The 12,109-nt window shown below is 44.6% G+C and overlaps 1 protein-coding gene across 2 annotated transcripts in view; it reads left to right on the forward strand.

The window, feature by feature from the left end:
• The window catches only part of ATP8B2 (ATPase phospholipid transporting 8B2), a 363,866-nt gene that overhangs the window by 302,752 nt on the left and 49,005 nt on the right, over nucleotides 1-12,109 (forward strand). For both annotated transcript variants that reach the window (XM_085638856.1, XM_085638855.1), the window contains 2 exons: nucleotides 8,317-8,400; nucleotides 9,937-10,182. In XM_085638856.1, coding sequence (XP_085494982.1) covers nucleotides 8,317-8,400; nucleotides 9,937-10,182 — 330 coding nt within the window. The remainder of the gene's footprint in view (nucleotides 1-8,316; nucleotides 8,401-9,936; nucleotides 10,183-12,109) is intronic.

Here is a 12,109-nt window from a genome sequence, read left to right on the forward strand (position 1 = left end):
CAGGAGGGAAAGCTCATCACTAACACCTCCATTAAATGTGCCCTCGATGCAGCGGACACTCCTTCCAGAGCCATAAATACTAGTGTCCTGCTTCGCCGTCATGCCTGGCTCCGAATTTCAGGGTTCAAACCAGAAGTCCAGGCATCCATTCTAAATCACCCCTTTGACCAACAACACCTATTTGGGCCAAAGGTGGACGAAGCATTAGAAAAGATGAAAAAAGACACGGACACAGCAAAGTCTATGGGGGCATTACAATCCCAGACCACTAGACGCTCCTTTCGGCGTTCGTCCTTTCGTAGTACAGGCAGAGGCTACTCCACTGACAGCGCCTCTACCTCCTACAAGTCCCCTCCTCAAAATACCTTCTCAAAGGGCTACCAAAGAGGTGGATACAGGGGCAACAACAATAAGGGCAGGGGCAAAACCAACACCACCCGTTCTGCCACACCGCCCGCACAATGACTTTCCCCCGCTCCCCCCAGACCATCCCATTCCGGTCGGGGGCAGACTACAAAACTTTATTCATGCTTGGGAGTCCATAACATCGGACAAATGGGTGACCCAAATTATTCGGTCAGTGTACTGTCTCGAGCTAACATCTACCCCACCCAATATCCCACCAAGACACCGTCCAATGTCACAAGAACATTCCACACTGCTCAAACAGGAGGTGATCTCCCTCCTCCAAAAACACGCTATAGAGGAAGTCCCCGTCAATCAGCAAAATTTAGGGGTCTACTCTCTGTATTTTCTAATACCGAAAAAAGACGGGACCCTACGGCCCATTCTGGACCTCAGGCCTCTAAATGCATACATACATTCCGACCATTTCCACATGGTCACCCTACAACAAGTCCTCCCACTCCTCTGTCAGGGAGACTTTCTCACTACCTTGGATCTGAAAGACGCATACTTTCACATTCCAATACATCCTTCTCACAGAAAGTACCTCAGGTTTGTGGTGGACGGTCAGCATTATCAATTCACGGTTCTCCCCTTCGGGGTCACCACCGCACCACGGGTATTTACCAAATGCCTAGCTGTAGTAGCAGCACACCTCAGACGTCCACATATTCACGTCTTCCCTTACTTAGACGACTGGCTGATAAAAGCCGCGTCCTACCACCAATGTGTGCAACAAACAAACAGCACCATCCAACTGCTCCACCAGCTAGGCTTCACGGTGAACTACCAAAAGTCCCACCTCGTACCATCTCACACAAAACAATATCTTGGGGCCACTATAGACACCTCCAAAGGTATAGCCTATCCCAACTCAGCCAGAATCGCAAGCATACAAGCCTTGCGCCAAACGTTCATCCCTCAGCACTCTCTCCCAGCGAGAGTGTTCATGAAGCTAATAGGGATGATGGCGTCTTGCATTTTCATAGTGCCCCATGCAAGACTCCACATGCGTCCACTTCAAGAGTGCCTAGCACGGCAGTGGAACCAGGCCCAGGGACAGCTGACGGATCTGGTGTTGGTAGACGGCCGCACCCATCACTCTCTGCAGTGGTGGAACACCACAAACCTTTCCAAAGGGCGGCCGTTCCTGGACCTGGTTCCTCAGGTGATCCTAACAACGGACGCATCGCTCTCCGGCTGGGGAGTGCACCTTCTACACCTCACAGTGCAAGGTCTATGGACGCCACAGCAAGAACTACTCCACATCAACCATCTGGAGTTATTGGCGATCTTTCTAGCCCTGAAATCCTTTCAGAAGCAGATTTCAGCCAAAGCAGTCCTCATTCGCACAGACAATATGACTGCAATGTATTATATTCAAAAACAGGGGGGGGACACACTCTCCCCAGCTCTCTCGCTTAGCACAGAGCATATGGAGATGGGCAATCCCACAAAAAATCTTTCTCCTGGCACAACACGTCCCAGGTATACAAAACACCATGGCAGATCTGCTCAGCAGACAAACGCAGCAAATGCACGAATGAGAACTGCATCCACAAGTTCTTTACCCATTCTTCCACAAGTGGGGGCATCCTCAGATAGACCTCTTCGCCACCCACGAAAACAAAAAATGTCCAAGCTTCGCCGCCAGATACCCACACCCATTGTCCAAAGCAATGCGATATGGATGAACTGGTCAGGCAGATTTGCATACGCCTTTCCACCTCTCCCGCTAATTCCATTAGTGGTCAGGAAACTGCAACAGCACTCCCTCACGCTCATTCTTGTAGCCCAAACATGGGCCAGGCAGCCGTGGTACACCACACTACTACAGCTCTCAGTGGTACCACACCAAAAACTGCACCTGTCCCCATGCCTCCTAACTCAGAACCATGGAGAAATCAGACACCCGGACCCAGCGCAGCTCAACCTGGCGATCTGGCTCCTGAAATCTTAGAATTTGGATACCTTAACCTTCCCCCTGATTGCATGAACATTATCAGGGAAGCCAGACGTCCTACCACGCGAGCATGCTATGCCGCAAAGTGGAAGAGATTTGTTGTTTATTGCCGTAACAATACAATCAACCATTTAGATGCATCCATACAACACATTATATGTTATCTACTCCATCTTCAAAGGTGTAACCTGGCATATTCTTCCATACGCCTACACCTAGCAGCGATCGCTGCTTACCTACAAAATAGACAACATTTGTCACTGTTCAGGGTGCCCGCTATTAAAGCCTTTATGGAAGGCCTTAAACGCATAATTCCACCCAGGGCACCGCCTTCACCTGTATGGAATCTTAATGTAGTTCTTACAAGGCTCATGGGTCCGCCCTTCGAACCACTGCATAAATGCGAGCTACAGTTCCTCACCTGGAAAACAGCTTTTCTAGTAGCTATCACTTCCCTTAGAAGGGTTAGCGAAATACAAGCGTTCACTATACAGGAACCCTTCTTACAAATACATCACAACAAAGTGATACTTCGTACCAATCCAAATTTTCTGCCCAAGGTCATTTCCCCCTTCCATCTCAATCAATCGGTGGAATTACCTGTTTTTTTCTCGCAACCTCAATCTGTTGCGGAAAGGGCTTTACATACACTTGATGTTAAAAGGGCTTTACTGTACTACATACAAAGAACGCAACCTTTCAGAAAGACTAAAGAATTGTTTGTCTCCTTCTCTCCACCGCATAAAGGCAACCCCATCTCTAAATCAGGGATAGCTAGGTGGATTGTTAAGTGCATACAAATTTGCTATCACAAAGCAAAAAAAACATTATCTCTTCCACCTAAAGCCCACTCTACAAGAAAGATAGGGGCTTCTATGGCTTTTCTAGGGAACATTCCCTTGGATGACATCTGCAAGGCAGCCACATGGTCAACACCGCACACCTTCACAAAACATTACTGTGTAGATGTGCACTCTAAACAACAAGCTAGTGTGGGCCAGGCTGTACTAAAGACACTTTTCCAAACCGCTGCAACGGATACCGGTGGTCGCCGCTAGGGCTGGGTACTGCTATGTAATCTATGCAAAGTGTACAATCTGCAGCTCATATGCCTCGAACGGAATATGCTACTTACCAGTATGCATCTGTTCTTGGCATGTAGAGCTGCAGAGTTGTACACGCCCACCCGCCTCCCCGGCTACCTGTATCCGTTCCAGTCTATCTTATTTAGATACAACACACATGGGTTTCTCACTGTTATCACTACGCTCCATCATTTCCCTGCTGGCGAAAAACAATCTGAGGATGGAGCCGAAGCCCATGCGCAGTACGGACCGAAGGAGGAGTCACCGAACTCGTGACTTCCAAAGACGGTCCAAGAACAAAAACAAACTGCAAACATCCGGGCCCAACACCAGATGGCGATCTATGCAAAGTGTACAACTCTGCAGCTCTACATGCCAAGAACAGATGCATACTGGTAAGTAGCATATTCCTTTCCCCAACATTGGATCTTTCATGGAATTCCAGACTGTGGATCTTCAGACCCTCTGTGATGATGGGGAGCAATTATAGCACTTGAGTCTATTGAAGATCCCAACATTGGAGAAGTGTAGTTTGTCTTCAATCCAGATGACAAAGCAAACATTTTGGATGAAAATGTGATGAATGATGCTTGTGGCAGCGAGTGCAGAAGAAAGGGAGTAGGCTAGAATACCTCAGACTGTAAAGACTAATGCAGATACTGCCAAAGCCATGTAAGTTCTTTCATAAAAGATGCCCTTTTGTATATCCTTAGAACTAATGGACAAAGTACAGCTGAAGAGATGGAAATATGGGCATTTATATCTGAATCTTAATTAGCATGGATACATTCCTTTCTCTCCCACTAGAGTAAAAAAATGTTTATACTCTATTCGAAATTATTCTTATGGTTGACGTAATGCAACATGTCACAGGGAATATCCCTTGCCTTTTTTCAGTATCGATGTGAACTTTCTGGCTCGGCTACAAACATTGCTTTACAAAAGTAAAAAGAATCTGTTTGCGGTAAGGTCATTTTACATAACACTCAGACTACATTGTTTGAGGATGCATCTGACATATCAAAATCTGGGCAACCGGAGAAGATAAGCAGCTGGAGATTATGAGAATTGTGTTCGATTGACCCCCCCCCCTTTAACAATTGAGTTGTTGGGTTACAGGTATTACCATCCTCTCTAAAAGACTCACATTTCGTTCTCAACACTTATAAATTGCTGTTAATAATGCTTCCCCCTGGTTCGAAGAGTAACCACGTTTGCACAAATGTGTGTCTGAACTATTTGCGGTTACGTTGTCTCTCCAGTCTTTGCTGTTGGGCATTATGGTTCCCATGCTGGCAGGCATTACAACCCTGTTGTGAATGCTATGAAATAAGACGTGCACGTCATGCCGTAACACTTTCCAAGACAAAAAACACCTGCTTCTAAAATATAACTAGTTTGACCTTAGTGGTGTACAGCTGCAAGAAATAATTCAGCCCTTGAGCAGGCAAAGGTTACATACCATGATCATGAAGAATGATGTAGTTTCATGTTCATCTTCACATTGCTGGGTACATTGTGTTTCAGGAATTTGAGCAGATTCAGCAGCTATCAACATCTTTTTCCTACTCTTCCTTTGATAGTGTGTTTGAGCACAATGCTCAGGATGCAAGATTATTGTAGTAGCTGATGCATGGCCCAAACAAATCTGCTACTCAGAAGTTCTTTATATATCTGTCCAACTGGCCATTGCTATTATAGAGGCATGTTCACATCTACTGACCTGAAGCATTGCTAAAATACTTCACCATTTCTAAGGCTTGTCAGCTTGATTTTCAGTCTCCTTACGAGGAGAAATATTGTTCTGTTGCAGGAAATTACAAGAGGCTTTTTGGGTGTTCCTAAATAAGTCACATTATTTGCATGTTCTCCCTTATCTGTTGTTAATACCTTTGTTAAAACTAGCAACCGTTTTTCTAAAGTTTCTGCCCAGAAAGGTTCACTCATTCGTCGTATCAAGGTACCAAAGGACTCATGAATAACTGTCACTTTCCAAAGCCTTTTTTATTGGGCTCTTGCTCAAAGAGTGAAAAGACTATATCCGCCCTTGCATATACCAGCCCACACATGGAAAAGCAAGCTTGCTTTGGCCAAGTTCCTGTTTGCACGTTTGACCGTACATATAACTCTAATATCGAGTGTTAATCATGAAATATTACGTTTAACTGCAATATCACATTAGTGTTGAAATTTGGCACTCTTGGAAGTGAGTACCTATGTCAAGATGGTCATTGGGGTAATTACACTCACTAATATTCCCTTCAAAGCGTTTTAGTGCACTACCATGGCCACATGGTCCTAGAATTCAGCACAATATTAATCCCCAAAACCGCAACAGCTTTCACAATCAACCAGTTATGCCCTTTTCCATTATTTTTGTCAAATGTACCCATGCCAGCAGAAAGAGTATTCTACATTTTAGGTGTTAAAAGAGCTCAATGATAGATTCCTCGAACAAAGTTCAGGTCATCACACCAGTTATGTCCTCTGTGCTTTTAATTGAAGTTCTGTTACAGTTCAAGCAGGAAACTGCACTTTGAGCTGTTCATTGCTTTTATCCGGCCACATCAGTGGTTCTACACACACAGATACTTCAGAAGAAGATGCATGGCAGCGACCTGGACAATGGGCACTTGTGCCAGACATTTCTTCCTTCACATCGATGACAGGGGTGAGCTAAAATTTACATCAGCATCATGGCCTTATCTACTTGTCCTTGGAAGTATTTATTGGCTTCTACAAATATTTCTTAACCCATGGTTCTATTTAACCAACAAGTGACCCCCAGCCCATCTACATAGACAGTCTAGAGATACTGGACCATTGTGAGACTCTTGGATGTATGCTTCTCTTGCATCCAGATACACTGTAGCGACTTTCACAGAAACACTTTAGTGGTCTTGGCTGAAATGCAAGCTTGCTATCAGCGAGATTTGAATTCTCTAGGCAGGCTTTCTTAATGTGGTCATTCTTGCCACACCTGAAGCAGCCCTCCTGTTTGGAGAAAAATTGATATGGTTATTGTCTGCAGTTCTCTCGTGTCTTGATGGAAGGATTCATAGCCCTTGGGATTCTTTCCCTGCAGGGAGCACTAGAGCTTGCCATTGCTTTCAGGCCTGTTTGCGACTGAGTTGTCAGCATCTACAAGTAGCTGAATGGAGTCAGCAGTCAGAGCATCAGCATGATGCTGTTTCATGTCTGTCAACAAAAGTGTTTTCCATGAATTGTATGTTCTTCTCGTCTATTCAAGCATCCATTCCTCCCACGAGTCCCCCTGGCTCTTTGTTGTAATTTTAAAAATCTGGTTGTTTTGGCCTATGGTCAGCCCAAACCATTTCGCCAATATTACTCTTCACTCACTCACACTTAGTTTTGTCACTTTCACTCTGTTTTAATACATTTCTTCATTCCAACTGAGGATTAAGACAACTCATTGGAGCTACTGCCTTTTCAACGACATTCGACTTCTGCAAGGGACAGGCCAACTGAAGTAGATGCGCATGCCAGTATATTGGCATCAATTATGTGATTCTCTGCCATGTCCTATAAAATAGTCATGTGAAGGGGATTGGGTTTACCTGCAGGGAGTCCTTTAGGGAGGACAGGGGTAACCTTGGCTAGCCCAAGATTACCAAATTACATGGCACTTAAAGCTTCATTTGATATAACACCCTATCCATCTCTGCTCCTTCCCCTTTGCATATCTTCAATCAGTAGTGAATATTGAGCTTTTCATACTTGCACTCTTTCTCTTTCTGTTTTATCTGGTATTCCAACTTCCCAAGTTCTAAAAGTTTGGAGAGCACCCACTAGAAACATAGACTTTTGCAGAAAGGACTATTTCTTTGATACAAAGCAGAGATGCCGATGTGGTGTTACCTCTAGGATTGAACTACCACCTGCCTCTGTCTTGGAGGTGGCATTGATACCACTAATAGGTCTGCCTGAAGCATCCCCATCCTCCTTGCGCAATTAGTATTCAACTGATCCATATAATAGCCAAATAGATTAGGCCTTATAGACTCTGCAATGTCCATGCAGTGATGTAAATGAATCCTCTTTATTACATAGTCCTCCCCCACTCAATACTGTTGGTACATGGTGACTTGGTGCAAATCGTGACATTTGAGAGTAGCGTGGGGTATACCCTGAGATAGTTTGTGTAAATAGGCAAGCCTGGCTCTCCTTGTCCTTAAAAAAAAAAAAAAAAAAAATCCAAATCCTCCCGCTGATCTACTCTTCTGGGAAAGGGTATATTTGCTTTCAATGCCCACCCAGTCTGCACGTTACCTATTGAAATCTTAAAAAGTGTTGTCTCTTACTCATGGGCTGTGGTCTCTCATAAGGAATCAGTTCAAGGAATCTTGGCAATGCTATTTTAGCCTGTCCATTATGTCCTGGCTTATTTCAGAAGCAGACCCTCTCCATTACCCACCAAAAGCCTGATTTGCTATGAAAACATTGGGTGCAGAAGTGGTGGGGAACCCCTATCCTTGACTGTTCCATCTGCGTGGTAATCTCTTCAAGGGGCAAGAATATAGATGCACTTCTCTGGCAAGCCTCTCCCACTAGGTTACAATATAGAAGTCCGAAGCGAATTTCTATCTTCATTTCAAATGAATCATTCACATGCAGTGCACTTATCTTAAAGATCCTCTGCTGTGTCCATTTCCTGCACCCCGCAGGCCTCTCCTTTAAGACTGTCTCAATCGACATGTTGAAGCATAAATGATCTGTCCTATTTCTGGCAGTATATAAGCAGTAATCTGTGTTTGCCTTCTAATTGCTTTCTTCCTTTTTTGCACAGTACCTACAATAATTAATCGTCTGTATAAATATTTGGTTCTCTTCCTCTCTCAACAGACAGTCTACGACCAGTACTTCATAACCCTGTATAACATTGTGTACACCTCCCTGCCAGTCCTTGCTATGGGTGTCTTTGATCAGGTAAGTGTCTTGGTAAAAACAGATGGAATGCCTTTGAGTGGGAGTTTGTCCTGCTAATAATAGGTGAGAATGTGTTCGAACAGGTTTCTGTCCTGGTAAAAACAGGTGGGAACGTACTGCACTTGAAATGCACTTATTTTGGTGATCACTTGTGAAGTACATGCACTCTATCAAAGGGTGCACTGTTCTGCGGTCATGTTGCTATCAAGCCTCCAACTGTGCCGTGCTTGTGTAATCTACCACTGTGAGCGGTTTCAATTTTTTTGGAGTGTCCGCATATGATGTGTGCCTACTAGAGTGTAGGTGTATCTATATACCAAGTAATGGCAAAGCCAATAGGTTTGGGATTAGCTTCCAGCCTTTTAGCATTGTCCGTTCTTATTTTGCCATGGTTTTTAAGAAACATTTTTGTTTGAGGTGGCTTCCACCACCAGTATTTCTTTTTTTAAAGTCTAATGACAAATGTATTTTTGTTTTGTCTCAGAGAACACACATTTTCTTAGTATCCTCTGGCGCTGTATGGATCGCCTTTTTGTGGGAATGTGCTCCTTTTGAAAGAGCAGAATGACATCACTCACAGCAAAGTGAGCCATGGGCTGAAGTCGGCTGGCCCATTATCCATGCCAAGAGCTGCAGTGGCCAGATTGAAAATGACAATGGGACAATACCAGGCCAGCAGATGAAGAGGACTGGCTTGAAAGCCCTTATAAACAAGTATATTACACATATAATTTTAGTAAAATCAAAAAACATATTGTCTAACTCCAGACCTAAAGAAAAAACAAAGTGCCTCTTCTGGGCCATGTGTAATACACCAATCTGCAGGCTTTTTCCATTACCAGTCACAGACTCTCATTCTTTTTGGTAAGTTAAGTTATAGGAGAATTCTAGGACTGAGTACAGACATTTCCATTGAGAGAACTTTCCGTTTTGGCCCTCGGTGGATATAACCTTTAAGGAATTCCACCCTTATGCATTCTGCTAAAGAGGTACTTTGTCTAGTACTATTGAAGTCGTTACTCGATGCTTTGTTATATGGCCAAAATAAGCAATCTAGGAATGTACTGAAAATATTCTGCTTATGGGCACTCAAATTGCATCTCCAGAGGTAGGACATTTGCTCCAGAGAGAATTATTTTGATATAATCTCAGCCATAAGGTTTAAGCCCATTTCTCACTCTTTGATTTTGAAAGTACTTATTCCAATTCTTTTTAGATAGACAAACGTTTATTTTGTTGTCAAAGTCCACCAGGAAGAAATCTTTATTCCTCATCAAACTGAAGGATTTTGTTCAGTATCATTGGCCAAAACTGCATGAAACAGCTTAGTCTAGCATGATATGTTCTTGATCTGGGTCTCCGTTTATTGGGTTCTGTTAAATGTCAAAGCTTCAAAAGACATTGGGTGTGCGAATCATATGTGCTGTTTCCCGGGGATATAAAATGTTCTGTACTGCTTCACACCAGACTCATAAAGCAGGACCTTCTTTACTTCTCAAATAAGCGTAACGTATAGTTCTTCCTTTTAACCCTCAGGATGTTCCAGAGCAACGTAGCCTGGAGTACCCCAAGCTATATGAGCCAGGACAACTGAACCTCCTTTTCAACAAGCGAGAATTCTTCATCTGCATCGCCCAAGGCATCTACACCTCTATTTTCATGTTTTTCATCCCCTACGGAGTATTTGCTGAGGCTACGAGGGATGATGGCATTCAGTTAGCAGACTACCAGTCCTTTGCTGTTACAGTTGCAACTTCACTTGTCATTGTTGTGAGTGTGCAGGTACGGTATTATGCCTTCTTTCTTGTGACTTGGTTGCTGCATATGCTCATTTTCACATTTCTTTGATCTAACAAGAAAATATTTACATACGGCTTTCAATGTAGACCTGTCAAACACATTAGGACTGCTTTGATTGCAGAGTTGCTTTTTTTTTTTTTTACTCGCATCATTTTTTGCAAACCATGGGCATCTTTGCACAAGGCTCGGCTTTTGGATGGATACTTCATCCTGCAGATTCCTCATCTTTTGAATATTCTAGGTCCCAGCCTTGATCGACACACTCTTCGATAGCTCTCCCACGTAGGTAATGGGGTGCCTGCTCCATTTTTGGGACACATGTGGCATCCCTGTGATGTCACTGGAGCCATGAAGCTCCCAGTCGGCGTGCTGATGTCTGTTCCATTTTTCCAAGCCATCACCGCTGTTCGGGCTGTTTCTGTTCTCAGGATTTGTCGACTTCATGCTATATTTCTAATATTCTGTTGCTTCAAGTTTAGTTTTCCCTTTTCAAAATGTCTCCACCCAAACAGTCCAGTTTTAAACCATGTAGGAACTGTGATAGGCAGATGCCCTCACAGACCCCCAAAATAGCCGTCTTTGGGATCATATCATGATGTGAAGGCCGGTTAGTCATGTAGGTGGATGTATTTCAAGGCAATTAACGAAAGGGTAGGCAATATATTTATGACTAGGGCATGACACAAATGATGAGTGTGCTGCAAATCCAAGCAGAGGTTGAGATCACTGAAGTCTCTTCCATCGTCAAAATCCTCACAGACGTAGTACAAGAAAAGAGGCGGCATGAGTCTGGATGTCCTCATCTGTCGAAAAGTAAGTCACTAAGAACGTTTGCTTTGGTCAACTGCCGTCGGAACAGGAACCAGCAGAAGACCCCAAGGAGGACCCGGTACATGTGGCTCCTTCTGACCTGACACTGATCTCAGAGCTGTTGCCGTCTGTGGCACTGATTCCAAGGCTGCATCCCAGTATGCTCAGCTCAGAGTTTCCCGCTCCTGAGACGGATCCATTGGTGTTCCTGAATGTGATGTTTAACATCTTCAGTAGATCAGTGATCCCTTCTGGAGCGCTGACTGTTCAAGGGGTCCAATGACTTTGACTTACTAAGATTAAAGTCTGACGCTCAGCTCCCTTTGCACCATTTTCGCCATTACCTCCGGTTACCGTGGACTGCGACCCCGACTTCTATCCCATGGCCGTCTCCGCCTCAGTTGACCCCCCCCCCCCCCCCATTGTCTTTATCATTGCACAGGAGGCTTATCGCCTCTCCGGCACCACAGTCAACCCTTCTGACACTGCATAAGACTGTGCCAAAGCCGCTTGTCTTGGGCCTACTCCTACGTACACTCGTTTCCATTGAAGATGCCTTTCTGATGGAACGCCCACCCTTCATATTTCACACGTGTTGCCACGCAAAATATATGCACACCGATCAACACCTTATGTGCAACTTGTGTCTTTTGCCGGACCATCTTGAAGATGAATGCAACATGCGTACGTCCTTTCAGTCCAAGAAAACTCTACGGGATTGAAGGGCTCGTTGATGGGAAATGTCTTGCAAAAGCGGAGATGACACTCCCGACATTTTTGGGGAGGAGCACACCCAGGAGGAGCCAGCTACAGAAGACGAAGAGGGGAATCTTGTCCTCTGATGAATCCAGCTCCGACGTGGAGATCAATATGGAGATGTTTAGCCTTCCATCCGGTCAGTGCGCGAGTACCATGGTCCCTGGCCCATCTCCAATACCCAAGCAGGCCTCAAAACTTTCTTGTGTAGAGATCGCCGGACCACCACTGCCTTCGGGCCATAGTCTGATCCAAAAGACTGTTTTGGACGCCCGCCCTTGTGCCTGGAACCGAAAACTGATACAAGGGCCAAGCCGTAGGTATCGCCCTATTCAGACCGAGA

The sequence above is a fragment of the Triturus cristatus genome, chromosome 12 (genome assembly GCF_964204655.1).
Source record: "Triturus cristatus chromosome 12, aTriCri1.1, whole genome shotgun sequence".
Classification (NCBI taxonomy): domain Eukaryota; kingdom Metazoa; phylum Chordata; class Amphibia; order Caudata; family Salamandridae; genus Triturus; species Triturus cristatus.